Source organism: Abrus precatorius, unplaced genomic scaffold (genome assembly GCF_003935025.1).
Source record: "Abrus precatorius isolate BTA unplaced genomic scaffold, Abrus_2018 Scaffold8, whole genome shotgun sequence".
Classification (NCBI taxonomy): domain Eukaryota; kingdom Viridiplantae; phylum Streptophyta; class Magnoliopsida; order Fabales; family Fabaceae; genus Abrus; species Abrus precatorius.
Window position 1 is genome coordinate 25,800,881 of NW_020874428.1, and position 17,165 is coordinate 25,818,045.

At 28.7% G+C, this 17,165-nt stretch overlaps 2 protein-coding genes across 2 annotated transcripts; both read right to left on the reverse strand.

Annotated features, from left to right (window-relative positions):
• Positions 1-1,663: 1,663 nt before the first annotated feature.
• On the reverse strand, positions 1,664-7,106 carry LOC113874543 (uncharacterized protein At3g49140). Its single transcript, XM_027512764.1, has 12 exons — positions 7,043-7,106; positions 6,277-6,370; positions 5,600-5,825; positions 5,327-5,429; positions 5,132-5,196; positions 4,400-4,516; positions 4,189-4,287; positions 3,917-4,070; positions 3,117-3,217; positions 2,863-3,003; positions 2,399-2,494; positions 1,664-1,999 (listed from the first exon to the last, which is right to left on the reverse strand). The coding sequence occupies exons 1-12, from the start codon at positions 7,104-7,106 to the stop codon at positions 1,904-1,906; spliced, it is 1,356 nt and encodes a 451-aa protein (XP_027368565.1). The 3' UTR covers positions 1,664-1,903.
• A 1,398-nt stretch (positions 7,107-8,504) lies between these two features.
• LOC113847809 (probable polygalacturonase) lies at positions 8,505-13,217 on the reverse strand. Its single transcript, XM_027477098.1, has 5 exons — positions 12,848-13,217; positions 10,522-10,642; positions 10,008-10,182; positions 9,639-9,709; positions 8,505-9,180 (listed from the first exon to the last, which is right to left on the reverse strand). The coding sequence occupies exons 1-5, from the start codon at positions 13,184-13,186 to the stop codon at positions 8,543-8,545; spliced, it is 1,344 nt and encodes a 447-aa protein (XP_027332899.1). The 5' UTR covers positions 13,187-13,217; the 3' UTR covers positions 8,505-8,542.
• Positions 13,218-17,165: the final 3,948 nt, after the last annotated feature.

A 17,165-nucleotide genomic window follows, 5' to 3' on the forward strand; every position in this document is an offset into this window, starting at 1 on the left:
CAACTAGCACAAATAAAAAGAAAGGGGCAAAATAGCCTAAACCTATAAGGGACTGAGTGAGAGGGGAGAGGGAGGAAGAAGATGATTGGATTGGAAGGAGAAGGGAAGAGAGGAAGCCGAATTAAGAGAATGAAACATTTTCTTGTGAACAAAAAGATGCTGCAGTGTGAACAAGAAGATGTTGCAGTGTATTTTTGTTTTCGCTTAAGCGAATTTTATTTGGTTTAAGCCAAAATTCGCTTAAACGAATGAAAAATTATAGTCTGCAGTTCTCGCTAAAACTGCAGGTAATTCAGATATCAAATAATGGGACAATTCAACTTACAAGTGCGTCAATAAAACTATGCCATGGAAAGGGTTTCCTAGAAATATTAGATGCTCCACACATACGCATCATTCTAGAAATTTGGGAGGGTAGCCATTATTGAAAAAATGACAGGCCACCCAATACTTTTCTTTTCTTTTGGTCCATTTTACTTATTTTTAACATAGTAAAAATTTAAGCTAAACTAATGTTAAGAGCTATATATATATAAGATCTTCTTACACCGATGTAAGTATAAAAATTTTTACACTCAATATGAATCTTTTATTTAATTTAAATCTAACGAGTTATAATTTATTACTTTACTGACCATTAGATTTAAGTTAAATAAAAGGTTCAGATTAAGTGTAAAAATTTTTAAACTTTCACCGGTGTAAAAAAATCTTGTTTATATATATTTATATACGAAGAATTTTCTTATATTAGTAAGTCTAAAAATATCTAACGGTTAATGAAATAATAAATTATAATCTATTATATATAAATTAAATAAAAAATTTAGATTGAATGTAAGTAAAAAGATTTTACTTCATATATATATACACAGAGAGAGAGAGAGATTTTATTCTTAGCAAGATACTTTGTCTTTGTTCTGTTTAATTTCTGCTGTAACAATCTCTGATTTGGCCAGAAAATATAGAAATAAAACTACCTAGTTTGCGTGGGCATAGATTGTGTGTTTTTTTTTTTAAAATCTTAAATTAAAAACATGTTAAAAAATTGAATAGCTCTCCTAACAGCTTTCTTATCTGTTGCAATTTGTGCTACTTAATTACTTTTTTTTCCCCATTTTTAACGTATACACAGTTTAGGATACTCAGCTGTAATGCATATTTGTGTGCAATGGATCCATAATTATATTCTGCACTATCTATTTATATGTAATAATTTGTGTGAGTAATACTCTACTCTAACAACATGTGTGCATTGTTAACCCAAGACCACCTTCTCTTCTGAGACATGCATAATTCCTAATAATAACAGTGACGCGGTCACTGAACAACTCTGTTCCAGCTCTGGGATCTATCTAATGCTCAAAGGTTGGACGATGAACAGTGTGCTAAATATAGAAAATAATGAGCTGGGCATTTCTTATATTTTGTATAGATAATAATGGTAAAATTCAAACCTACATAAAAAATGTACTGATAATATAAAATAATTACGCACGCATTAAAAAATCATGAGTAGAAAAATCTTTAGAAATGGTTGTATCTAGAAATGCCGTTAGTCAGCACCACTAATTAATTATTGTCAGAAAAAAAAAAGTAACATTTTAACAGAGGAATGATTTAACTGGTAAGGATTAAAAGACTTCACTAGAGAAGCTCAGGTTTAAATTTGCAGCCACCAATACTCGGTAGAGTGGCAATGCCCTTTACCTTCTCTTTTCCTAAACTTGAGTGTGCCAAAGAATGCTGTGTAGGACTTACCCATAACTAAATGTACAGATTATAGAACTATTTTATACAAGAAAACATCAATTACTCCAGATCAGGCTCTACGGCCAGTTTGAAAAGGACCGTAAAAAAAATAACGACCAATCACCAAGGGACACTCAACTCAACTCACTGGATTTTAAGCCCTCTGCCACGACTTCATATACTTTTTTCGCTGAGATCGGGGAAACAAAAGTTGCAAAATCTGTTTTTCAGCCGCATTTACTGAGTTGGCCTGCAAATGAGAGAAGAATTCCATTAATGGATCTGTAAATGTATCATACCAGACATCTATATCTCCATAGAAATGCTTTTATAGGCCAAGTCTATGGAATGCAGTAGCCTGTGTGGTAGGCTTATGCTAACCATTAGATAAAAAAGCCTTGAACAATTGTGAATTGTAAATGCTATTTTAACATTACCATGTTATGTGCTACATTAAACGCTGGATAGCATAAAAATCATGAGCTTTTTACATAATTCAAGCCTCAAATTTTCCATTAAGAGACTGACAGGAATGAGATTACTTTGATAATTAATACATTATATACCTGTTCACCAAGATGTTCAAGTGAGGTCCATCATAAAATCAAACTAAAATAATGTACATTCCATTGAAACCCACAATGCTTACCTGGACTTTGAATGGAAAGCGGTGGGTTTTTACTTCTGCACCTGAAAGAATTCTAACATCCATGCCTAGGCAGTCAACCCCAATCAAGTAAGCTCCCTGGAAGCCAAGAAACAACAGTAACTAACATGCTTAAATCTATTGCAAACAGTAAATACACAAATATATGTGTATAGAGTGTACACAAATGTAAGAACTAGATACAAAAGAATAAACACATATTGAACCAAATAATGGGCATTTCTGCATGCATGTGTGTGCACCTTAGCATGCTTAAATAATTTCTAGTGTGTCTAAATATAATGATTTTAGGTTTTCATCAGTCTATTTTAAGGGTAAGTTTGGTATTATGAAGGGAAAGGAATCTTCATCCAATTGAAAATAAGGGAGACTTCCTTCAATTGTTTGGTTTCATCAAGGAAATGAATGGAAAAATGTATGTGAAAAAGTGTAAAAAGTTGGATTACCGCCACGTCAAGACCTTTCTTTTTGCAAAGAGCTTTAAAAGCATCGTTACAGTTCCGGTTGAAACGCTCCAAAATTGCCGAAGTGGAGTGTACGAGAATATCAGGTTCAGCATCTTGAAACTCCAGCAAACTAACATCGGACTGCAATTTTTTTGGACAGGTAGAACATGCATAATTTGTAATTCAGATTAAATCTTTACAAATCTATGTTTTGATAATGCTTCAAATTGCAGATTATACACAGAGAGACATGCCTGATATCCATACATGGAGTGTAGTTTAATTTTCAGGATCTCCAATCGATAGAGTGTCAAACTAGTGTCTCTTTCATCATTGATACTATTTGAGTAAAAATCTTCACCATCCAAAATTTCAAAAGGAAAAAGGTTAAAACTTAAAAGTTAATTTTCCATTGAATCTATACAATTCTATTTTGCCATAAACTTAGATTTAATATGTTGGAAAGTGGAGACTCTGCCTCTTCAAGTCAAATAGATGCAATAAGCTCACAGAAGTGCAATGTCTAGATAGGCATCTCCAGACAAAAACGAATTAACAAGAGTAGCTGAAACCCAAACAACTAGCACCTAAGTTTGAATGTTCAATAAAGTAAATGCAACTTTAAGCAAAATCCTTGGCAACAAATCAAGAGGGAGTACAAAGTTGCGAGAAAGTACACAGCACTCTGTGCCCTTTTACAGACTTCTAAATGTGCCATAGCAAAAAAGTATTATATAAAATGGACATAAAAGGTAACCAACAAATTAATAAACTACTGATCTTGCAAATAAATAAAATCAAGAAAGTAACATATAAAAGTAAAAAACTTGAATGTCTTAATTATATCTTTAACTCTTAACTTCCTATGCTCTTCAAAATATATTTTTAGGAATTTATATAATTTTCTATAGACCTAGTGAGATAAGGCTTGATTGTTGTTGATATTGTATATAATTTTCTTTAGAGTAGCTCCTTGAAAAACCCACAATGATTTTACATTAATGTGTATGAAGGAAATCTATGGATCTGAGACATCAATGAAGAAAACAGATACCTTTCCAGTCTGACCTGTATCCATCACCATCTTCAGTGTGATACAGCATTCTTAGATATGACTCTTCATCAGCATAAGCAGGTCTAAGGTACCCTAGAATACAAACACCATTGGAAGGATGGTTCATTCTTTTAACACACTCCATGTTGGCAGCCTAGAAGAGAATTCATAAAGGATCAATGTTATTGCTTCCAGAGCTTTTGAATCTGATAGATCATGTTGAAACTTGAAACTACGATTTATCAATTCTCATCATATGGGTTGCAGAGCACCTTTGTTAAGCACTTTGAAAAATAAATTGGATGAACTGAGCTTGTAGTATCTGACAGTCCCCAATTCACTGGAATATTAACCTCCTCTATTTCTGGAACCTGGTACAGAAGAATATACATGTGATTTGAATTTCTTAGATTCCTAAAAGAAACAATTAATAACTAAAACAACTGACTAAATTCCATGAATTAAGCATTTGAAATTGCAAACCTCAATATCATCATCATCAAATGGGAATTCATCATTGTTGCCATTATTGAAAATGTCATATTCACTAATGGTTCTTCTATTATCATATATTGGGATGTCCATTCCAATCAAAGCATTCTGAAGAAACACAAACTTTGAATATCAATGAGAAAGCCACTTTAGTTTACCATCATAATCACAAATATAGCTCTTAAGCTAGTTGTTGCACAAAAACAGAGTTGAATCACTTAAAAGAAATATACACTTTCAGATAATCTCCTAATATCTGGATCTGTATTCATAATTTCATATAATTCAAAATAAAGTATCTCATTCATGATGGTGGCTATTATTTCGAGCAAAAGTATGAAATCTACTTGAGAGTCCCAATCACATCAGCCAAAAAATAAAAAAGAGCATCCAGAGAAAAGGTAGGTGCAAAAAATTAAAAGCCAAGACCTTACTGCCAGAAATATTACTCAAAAGTTTGACAGACACATGACATGATTCCTTGACACAAAGCATTTGGGGTTCTTAAAATGTTTACTTCCTGAGTGCCAACAACTTCCATCAATTTCCAATTTATAAAGAAAGTAATGATTATACACACAAACACACACAGAGTAGTACTCCTTAGAGTAAAGGGGAAAAGAAAATAACTAAAAGCAAAGCTCAATAAGCTAAGCAAAGTTGGCCAATCTCTTAGCATGTCTAACAAAGAAATCTCTTTGAAAACAGTTACAAATTTCTTACCACAGGATTATTTGCTTCACGATCTTCCAAAAGGTTTGCATCATCAAAGATTTCAAAATATATATCTACCGTAAAAAATGGAAACGAAAAATACGTTAAAGTTCTCAATGTTTAATACTGAATCATGAATTTATTAAGGTAAATGATAATTCTCATTTCATAAGCAAAATATATGCGTATAAAAGGACAACAAACCTCCATAATCATCAATAAGATATTGAAACTCAGCCCATGAAATCTGTTCATGTGGTTCACAGTGTACATTTCCAGGAAATACTAGCAAAGCATTTTTATTACCCTAATATCAACAAACAGGATATGGTGAATACAGATACTACCTAAATATGTCCAGCAAATGGAAACATTATATTGTGCAAATAGAAATATTATATTATACTTACTAGGTTTGTAAACCTAGATACTGCAAATTAACTAGTTTCACATGTACATAAGCATACTAGCACCCACCTCTACAGTTGTTCTTGCTGTTTCAGCATGAGAGAGTCTAGCTGGCTGAACATCATTGGAAATTTTCAGCTCTTCAAGAGGATGATAACCTTGTTCATTCATGTAATTAGAAGAATCAGGTATAGAATCTGAGTAGTCTGCAGCAACATAAACCTTTGAAAGGCACAGGTCATGCCCCGTGGACAGACAAAGGAAGTTTGGCGATCCAAAACACGAACTTTTGCATCTAAAGATAACCAAAACTAACTTCAGTAAACAGAGCATTTTAGATCTTTCAAGAATATAATTACCAACCTAGACAAGATTTGACAAGTGACAAGAATAAGCTGATAAAAATAATTGAAGCCGTCACAAATTTGTGAATATTCAACCCAGTAAATGGAATGTTTGATTGCAGAAGCAGGAGACTAATAAAAATATAGTTGTGATATGATTAAAAGTCATAATACTCTTTAAAAATTATAGAATTTTGTTTTGAGGGTTCTCAATGGTTCCTCTTTCATATGGAATAAGTATAGGTAACGAGTAATAAAATCTTGCAGCAAAACTAAAATCCTAGCATGCAAGAAGTCCATGGCAGATTGACACTGCATATGGTTAAACGGAGGGTACATGTAGTTCAAACAGATCAATTTATTTTCCGGATAAGGATAAATAATAATTATTCATGCAAACACCTTGAGCTGGCAAGGTCATGCACTCTTCGGCCGTCAACAGAGGATTTGATTGAATTGCTTGTTATTCCATATGTGGTTGAGTGACATATTCCTTCTACAAGGCACACGTTAAACATGATTCAACACAAAGACCATTCATACATGATTTGAAATCTCAAATTTTAAGACACTGCATATAAACATATAAAATCACATAGAACAACAGAAAATCACTAAAACTTTTATTAATAAAATAAGTCTCCATAAGAGTTTTATGTCCATCCTCGTGACTAAAGTCTGCATTTAGTCTTACAATTATTGCAACTATTGACGTTAATACATGACAGAAACATTTGGATTGATATTGGCTCGCAGTGCTCCACATTTCTAGCGTTATTACAGTAAAACAAAGAGGCAGGGTTCTTCTCTTCCAAACTCGCATCAAAACACAGTCGGAATAATCCTGATAACTTGGTTGAGATTTGAGAACCATTTTCTAGACAACTCAAAGAGAATTTATCAAATTTTGCAGAATTTAAACAAAAGAGCGATAGGTTTATTGGTTTCCGTAAATTAATTAATTAATTGAGAAAGAAAGAAAAAACAAAGTGGTTAAACGAGTAATAACAATAAAATGGAAAGAGAAAATAGGGAAAATAGAGGATGAAAAAACGCACCAGAAGCAAGCGAAGAAGGAGGCAGAATAAGCATGATTTGAGAAGTGAGAAGTGAGAAATGAGATTGACAGTGACAGTGGTCACGTGGAGTATGGGTTGGGTACAGAGACGAGCATAATCTGTTGCGAGGTTAGAAAAGTTTGGCGGCGGAAACTTCAGTTCACTGGGTTCCATTTTCACCGGTGTTTTTTTTTATGTTGAACATTTATTTATTAATATTACCCGTGACTCCATGAATTTTTTATTAAAATATTTTAATTTAAAATAATTAATCGTAATTTTTTTATTAAAGACAACAACAAACTATAATAATTCTTTGTTTTTAATAAAAATTATTAATATTAAATATTTATATTTTCATTCGATATGTTCTCTCGCAATATATATCATTAATTTATTATATATTAAACAAATAAATATGTTTATTTACATCAATAAAAGATAAATATTATAGTAATACAAATTTTGTAATGTATAGATATTTGAAAAAAATTAATTATATTTAAAATTAAATTATTGTTTTTTATAATTTAAATATAAAATATTAATATTTTTTGAATATAACAAAAAGTAATATCATTTAATCAAATATTGAAAAGATTTTTATACAATATGAAGAGAAGTTACAAAAATGTGAGTATATTATTCTTGTTAAGATCAAAATGAATTAAATATTTTTAACTACTGATAAATAACAATTTAAAAGGTTACAACCTGGTGTAAAAACTTAAAATCACTAAGTACTTGTTTAAATAATAAGTATTAAAAGTTTCCAAACTTAAGTTTGATGATGCAAATATCATTGTATTAAATTTTGTTTTAAACTTATATTTAAGTGATTTTTGTTAACATAAATAAAATTAGTTTTAATTTTTTAAAAATAGAATTAATTATACAAAACTAAACTCATTCAAACTCAATTTTATTAACATTTATCTAAATTTGAATTATCTTTAAGATATTTTTTCCAAACAAAAAAAATCATATATTTTAATTAAAAAGGAGTTATTAATAAAATTAAATGAACTAACGGGGTCTTTTTGTATATAAAAATGATGTCAAATTACGAGTGACGCGATGAATTTTAATTGAAAAAAATGATAAAACACACGAATAATACAAAAGATTTTATTCCTGTTACAATTTACTAATTAAAAAAATGAAAATTCTTAGGACTCAATCCCTCTTATAAGATATATGATAAGTACATACTTAATATTATTTTTTTACTTTATCGTTTTATTCAATAATATTATGTCACATCTTATCGATTTTATTCCATATAAAGCTAAACACGCTTGAACAAATTTATTTACATATTATATCATGTTATAAGAATAATTCTAAATCATCCTATCCTTTATTCTTATAAATTCTTTTAATTACTAAATGAAAAAAATATTTCATATGTTCTATATTTTCAACGTAATGATAAATAAACATTTTTATTTAATATTTACTTTATAAAATAGCAAGAATATCATTAAGAGGATAGAGCTCATGTTAAACAGAGTGATTCATTCTCTGCCTTTCATTATGATAAACCAACAAAAGAAGCACATGGTTACCATTATCAATAAAGCTAAAAAGTGGAAAAATTGCTGTGAATCTTAGGAGTAACTGGCACATGATCCTTGTTGGTGGCTGATAAACTCAGAACATGGCCAAGGGCTAACCTGATGAGCAAATCCAAACACATCAGAACACTTCCAAGATGGAGTTCTAGGTTCAGTCACTCCATGAAAGTTGATATCAGACAAGCAAATCTCAGTGAAAGGTGAATTTTTCAATCCTTTTATCAAGCCAGCTTGCAAAACCTTCACACCCCACACGTTTTTTACTGTGACACCCTTCACTATAGGGAGAGCATTAGGATCAAATTTGTCATCAGGATGGTCACCATCATCACCTGAAATCTTTATTCCAGTCCTTGCTTCCTCAACATACACATAAGACATTATTATATTCTTTATATACCCTCCCCTGCCATTGTTTGTCTTAATGTGGATACCAATTCCCATGTTGTAAAGGTTTATGTGTTCAGCTACTACATTCTCCACCCCGCCAGATGTTTCACTGCCAATAGCAATCCCAGCAAATGGAGAGGATCCACTTACCCGCCGGATAGTGACATTGGAGCTAGGATGGCCATAAGCAATCCCATATTCATCCCATCCACTCTTCACAGCCACAAGATCATCTCCAGTGGATATGTACGAGTCCTCTATACAGACATCTGAACTTGAATCTGCATAAATGAATCTGTTAGGATCCCAATTATAAGATATGGGACTTGAGTCCTGCATTGAAAATACAGAACTCTCCGGATAAAACAGCTATCTTCTGTGGAGTGATTTTCCTAGGGTTCGTATCAGAATGATTTAGATGAATGGATATCAGAATCATTTAACAATGTAACAAGGAAAAAAACATTTAGAGAACTTAAGTTTTGAGAAGATACTTGTCAGATCTCAAGACACCGACGTGGAATCAATATTCATGGTTTCCATACTTTTTTAGCACAGCTTGAAAGAATTGTTTTGGAAGGGAAAAATTACAATAACCAAAATGCAAAACTTATAATAACCAAATAGATAATGAGATTATTTAGCAAGTTAGCGTAGTACTTGACTATTTGTCGTATACTAACATCTCTTTCACCATTTTCACAATATATGGCATATTTAATCAGTAGTTAATACTTACCTGGATCAACGCCATCAGTATTAGGAGAGTCACGTGGAGCCAAAATTGTGACAAATCGAACAACAACATTGCTGCATAGAAGTCAGACAATTTGGAATCAGCTATATGGATGATGGCTAGTTTCAAGAAACAGAGTGACAGTTTTATGAAAAGAATTCATACAAATTTGAGTATAAATGTTTTCCCATGATCATCATGGTAAAATAATGTTACCAAATAAAAAGGATTTGAGGAATGCTGTCAACACTTTTTCAACACACTTTATCATGGATGAAATTTGTCAAGATTCACAGGATATATACACATGCACGTGTGGTAACATAGGTTTTGTATAAATATTATATTCCTCATGAGCTTAGTTGACCTTACCTGCAGTAAACTGGGTGTATGTTCCAAAAGGGTGAATTCTTGAAGGTTACATTTGAAATGATAATATCCCTGGAATTCACAAATTCAACAAGGTTTGGTCTAGTAAACTGAAGAGTTCTCTGCCTCCACATATTCCACCACGCATCCCCTTGCCCATCAATAGTCCCATTTTCACCTATAAAAATATGAATAAGTGTGTAGAGAAAGGGTATAGTTTGACATGAAAGCCTGTAGCCTTAATAAATAAACTTGTGAGACCAAAGACATCCATGATCCATTCAATTATGAATATGCATTATAAAGCTTTTCCAGCATGCAAATTTCTTTTCTTTTCAATTTCAACTATATATAATATTTTACTTCTGGTTCTTTATACATTTATAATGTATGATGTACTCTCATAGTACCATTATGTTTTAGATACTCGGTGATCTGGTATACATAAACTACAAAATCAGATCAGCACTTTATTTTTGCAGAATATCCTTAAAATTAGTAAATAATAGATACATGCCTGTGATCACCACATCCTGAACTCCATCTCCATGGATAAAACTCATGTACCTTCCTCCAGGCAGCTCCCTTCCTCTTCCATAAGATGGCAAAGGTGCAATCAAAGGCCAATTTGACGAATCCTAATGAATCAAGCGAGAAGGAAATTACAAAGTTTAGTAAAAAGGGGTTCTAGTTCATTTGAAACTTCTAATCTATTTGTTTGCTTCTCTCTTAGACAAAAAATAAACTGTGCAAGAAGAAAGAAAGAAAGGAATTCAGTTATAATTAACCACATGAATCTATGAAAATCGTCTTTGAGTATGAATGTATAATAATTTTGTTGTTCAAAAGCGTGAATTATATTTACATGGTTTATGTGCCAGCAAAATAAGCATCCATTTATTTTACGATTTTCTTAATATCAACTTAAGTGGTTGAGTTTAAACGTCTAATAATAATGAGGGTTTTTATTAAAAAATAAAATATTTATTATAATTTTATATTTCCAATGTAATAAAAATTTATTACTTTTAGATAATTAAACAGGCTTTAAAGCATTGTGTATTTTTCGGTAAAAATATTTTTTTTGTACTTTCTAATTAAAGAAATACATATTTTAATTCAATAAAATTATGCAATTCAAATTAGTGTGTATATATATCTCAATTATGTTTAATAACTCAAAAATAATTAAATTAATTTCAAATTCAAAATATATTAATAGCGTGTGTAAAATACTTAAATTTATAAAAAATAATCACCTTTTTAAAAAAAATTTAAATAAAAATAATAAATATGCTTTGCTAAAATAAAACTCAATCAAACACTGTCAATCATTTACCAAAGCTATAAATTTCATGTACACAATACTGCCATGCATTGATGAAGACTACACCTCCCCAATAGTTTTTAATTTCATCCATTCAACCTGGGACCCACCATAGACGATGGAGATTGTATGTTTCCTACGATCCATTGTACTCATCTATAGTCCATACCACACTACCGACCATACAGATATTGGCTCAATTCATATAATCATAAACCATTGCCCTTTAATTGTCACATCTTATGCACAATTTCATGTTCCCTTTCTTTTTCGTATTCTCCTCGTTATGTTTGGCAGTCGGTGAAGACTGAAGACTTGGCGAGAAGCAAGAAAATACACAGCAAAGTTCATCAAAATCGAAGAACTTGTGTAATCTTAACTAAGCCAGTAAAAAACGTAACATATGACAGCAAATTTAGTGCATGTCATTAAAAAGGAAATGAATTTGAGTGTACAATCTACGTTCTTGGGCGAGAAAAAAAACATTAAAAAAAATCTCAAAGTAATCATTTGACAGCACCGACAATTGAGCTTTAGAAAGAAAAACTAGTATCAGAATAAATTTTTAAAGTAAAATTGAAAAACTATTAAACAACTATAGGGTCATGAATCTTAGAGAAAAAAAGGTATCAAGATTGTAGATTGTATTCTTATACAAGTGTGATAAAATGCAGACAAGATAAGAGTGTCGCTATCTCCAAATGTCGATAATATACAAACAAGATAAGAATGGCCTTGTATAATGCTCCAATATACAAAATGTCCACTTGGTAACTCAAGTGGTGTGAAGGCAAACTTTTCCTACGAGTTATTTTTTATCCCACAAATATAAACTACCTTTTTAGTAAACAATAAGTTGAATTTAATCAATAATTTAAGTTTTACGTGAATAAGTTCTAATAAGAAAAAAATATTTAAAAAATGAATAATTTTTTATAAGTTAAAATTTATTTATTTATTCAAATTTAAAAAATATATATAAGAATAGCTTCTAATTAATAAAAGAAATATAAATTAATTTTAATTTATAAAAAATTATTATATGTATATATTTATAAAGGACTTATTCACAAGATACAAGTTGAATATATATATATATATATATATATATATCATCAGTTAAAGATAACATAAATAAGTACAATCTTGAATAAAATTAATATTTATTGCATATGAAATTAAAAAATATTTAATATAAAGAACATTTATTTCATAATTTTTAAAAGAATTTTCCCCATCGTTATAATAGCCGTTCAAATGAAGAGACAAGTAGTTATACAATGGGCTCTAATAAAATTTTTTCATAATAATTCATTATCATTGTATTTAATCATATATAATATCTTATAATTTAAAATAAAAATTGTTTATATAAATTCTTAATACTTGCCTTTAGAAAAAAAGACTGTACTACATCACTCATTTTCTCACTTTTTTTCTTTTCCTATTTCTTATATAATTACTTTCCTCTTAAGAAAAAAAAGTACCGTCTCCGAAAATTGAAGGAGACGTTTACCTGCGTGGCCTTGATGACGGCACCGGAAGCGAGGTACAGTGTGATATGACTAGTAAGGTTGAAGGGTTCCGTTAAGTACACCCCCGGAGGCACATAAAGGAGCGTGCCACCTTCCTTTGCCAGATGTTGAATCCTGTACACGGCCTCTCTGAAGGCCTTGGTGTTGAGGGTGCGTCCGTCACCCACACCACCGAACTCCGTTATGGAAATGTTGTCGGTGCGGTGCTTTAACGGCACTGTGTTGGAACACGTCGCCAGCACTTGAGCCTCACCCCACAGAAACCAGGAAGAGAAGCACAGCAACGTTAACGTCAAGGATGATATTCCGAGGAGGAGCATTTTTCAGTGTTTGGTTGGGTTCAGATTTGAAGAAGGAATGAAGGGATTTGTATGTAGTGTGGGGGAAGGGCTCTATCTGCATCTAATCCGATTATTAGGTAAAAGCATTAAAGCGGTGTTAATGTGTATGGTTTTGTTGTATCCTCCAAAGAAGAAAAGGAATTGACTGTAAAGTTTTGTAAATAACAAATGAAACCGCTCAGAATGGAATTTGAGAAGCCACCGCCACCGCCGTGTTATTTTCTTATTTTAATAACTCTTTTTATATGGTCAGATTAGTTAATTCAACGTGTATTGTTTTTAATAAATATTTTATTATATTATTTAACGTATAATATTTTTAAAATATAAATTAATATTAAAATTTAATATATTAATATAAAATAATTTAATAATTAACCAGCTAATCTATCAATTTATAAAAAATATTAATTAATGTAAATATTATATTTAATATATATTGTAAATGAATTTTAACTTTAATTTTTATTAAAATTAAAATATTACATTGATAATATTAAGTATTAAAATTTAAATAAATATTACTATTTATCACTGATAAATGCTAACTTATATAAAGTTATTAAAATGAGTATTAGTCATTTAAAAAATAAATATTAATTTAATAAAAAATTACATTGATAATAAAATAACTCTTAAGAATTAATTTTTTAACACGAATTATAATTTTTAAAAAATATATTCTCAACTAAGTATGCAGTTAACAAAACTTAAAAAATTTAGTTAAAAATATATGTTAAATGACTTTCAAGTTTTCATATCAATCCCATTTTGAACAACAAAAATTTAATATTATATATGACTTTTTAATTTATTTCTTATTTTCAAAAACTCCAAACACTTAAAATTTTCTAAAATCATTTTTATTTTGATTTTTTATCCAAATTTATTCAAAAAACTTTTTTTGTCTTATTTGTTTGGTTCTTATAAATTGTGACATGCCTGACTGTGAATCAATTTATTGGATTAAAAATTTTAATATTATATTTTTAAGAGTGATATATTATTAAAATTAAATTTATGAAGAATTTAATTTATGAAATATTTTATAATATAAACATGTATATATAATAAATTTTAAAAAATTATAAAGTTTAATATAATTTAATCCATTATAATATTAAATATAAAAATTTGTTATATTTAATTTTTTATCACTTACAATATTACACAGGTAAAAAAATTGATTAATTAAAAGTTACATATTAATTAATTAAAAGTTACAAATATTACATACAAATGCTTATTAAATATTTGACTTCTTATACTAATAAAATATTAAACTTGGCGTTACTATTCCTCTAGGGCGCTGCCCTGTTGTCAATAGTTGGGAGGAAATCCACCCTATTTTGTACAAATGAAGATGCAACTTTTAAGATAGGGTATTTTTAAATTTTTTATTTATTAATTAAAAAAATCACTTATTCATTGACAACAACAAAGAAGAGCAATGCCATAATTTATTGTAGTAATGTACATTGAATTTATTAGAATTGTTTACTCCACCGGAAAAATTGGATAATTTGATGTAATTTGCGAAATGAATGTTTAATATTAGTAACAATAATTTATGAATATCTAATTTCTGCTAGACGTATTTTATTGCATAAAAATCATTTAATGATATATTTTTTTAAGTGTAATGTATTACATATAACTATTTTAAATAGCATTACTAACGCTAAATTTATTAAATGCTGTTAAATATATACCTTGTTGTATTAGTAGATTATTAATAGAATAATTATTACAAAATTAAATTCTTAAAAATATACACATTAATTAAGTGGAGTATATTCAATTTAAAAGAAAACATTAAAACGAAATTTATTAGATATATTAAATGTTTGACTTCTTATACTGATAAAATATACTAGGCATGATTTCAGTGGCATTTCTATTCCTTTAGTGCGTTACTATGCTTTCAAAACTTGAGGGAGGAATTTGCCATCTAATCCCCCCAATTTTGGATAAGTTAAAAGCAAAATTTTAAAATGGGTCATTTGTAAATTATTTATAATTTTTAAATGATTTTAATGTTTTTGTGAACTTTTTATTTTAATCTTTATATTTTTAAAAAAATTCAATTTTAATCATCGTCAAGATGCTTTTAATTGTATGAGAACCCCTTATAAGTTAATTTTTGACAATAAATTAAATTTAAAATTTAATAATCATTTTTATCGATACAACTAATTATAAAAATATGTAAATTAAACTTCTTTAAGTATTAAATAATAATAATTTTATTTTGGTTGATTAATAATCAATTGAAGAGCATATAAATAAAACAACTGTAAAACTAAATTGTTTGTAATATTTTAGACAAACAAATTGTATACAAGTGAAGCTTACAAATTAGTGACAACATGTTATTGGAAAATATAAATCGCATCACTTATTCATTCATGACCTGATTGAAGTTCGTTGACCTTTTTTTTTTAATTGTAATATTTATTAAAATGAACTAAATTATTTTAAAGTATATACTGATGATTTGTAAATGAAGTAAAATTAGATTATTTGAATGGGGTTTTTTCTTAAAAAATAATACCAATTTGTCAACTGTTTTCTTAAAGACTATGATAAAAAAAACTAATTATTTTTTATTAAATGGGCAACATTTAATATTAATATCGTGATTTTTAATGATAATCTCTATTTGTTTGTTTCCCTAATTATGACCTCTAACAAAATTAAAAATATCACAATAATTAGATAAAACACAACTCAATAATATATATATTTTTAAATTAAACGACTATAATATTAGTTATAGTTGTACGTTTTTTTAAATATTCACTACATCAAAAAATATAATAAAATAAATATTTTTTAACAATTTTTTTTCAAATATTAATTATTTGTCTAAAAACACGAATTAAATATAATATTTACTAAAAATACACAATAAATAGAATTATTTATGTACAAGTTTAGCAATTTTTTTAATTATTCACATTTAATCTTTCAATTTTAAAATAATTCAAATTAATTTTCCCACTCAAAAAATTTATCCAATAATTAAAAAATTTATTAAATTTATAAAAATATAAAATGATTAAATAAAAAATAATTGATTAAATTTTATATTTATTTTATAATTTATATAAAAAAATTACATGTCATAATTTTATTATTTTTATTAATTATTAAAAAATTTAAAATAAAAACTTAATTTAAATAATTAAAAAAACAGAATAGACTAAATATAAGTAACTAAAATAAGAAAACTATAACTATACATAAAATTAAATATAAAAATAAAAAATTGAAACCTTTTAATATATTTTTATAAACAGTCTTGTCAAATTTTCATTTTAGTTTCATCGTTTAACACTTGAAAAAAAATACTTAATATATAATTTTTTAACTTATTTTAAAAATTTCTACATACACATGTTTTAAAATTACACTAAAAAATAAAATGCAACAATTAAAGTTATTTTTCTAAATTATACAACAATTATTATTTTCTAAAAATAACTAAAGTTATCTCCCAAAATAATTTCCGTTTCATACTTATTTGATTGTTTCAAAATTGTCCAAAAATGATTTCCGTTTTCACATTTGTTTGGTTCTTTGCAAGTCAACAGAACATGCATTGGAGCAGACCAGACATAGCCTGTATTTCCGTTGGTATCCGAAAAGTATCTACGATTTCGAAGCGTAGAAAGTTCCGTATTTTTAGTTTACTTGTCGTTACCATTCGTATACCATACCATACCATGCCATGGATCAATTATTACCAGTCACTGTGCATTATTGTTGTTGAGTAACAAGCCACACCCATTTTTCTCTTTCTCTCTCTCTTCTTTGTTGTTTCTCTCTCACATCACATTCCATGCTTCTACTGAAATCCACCAAAATCGACATCAATGTCACTCTCACGTCACGCTCCTCTATATCCCTATCCCCTTAATTCCACTGTTGAATCCTTCTTTTGTTTAGATCTGGG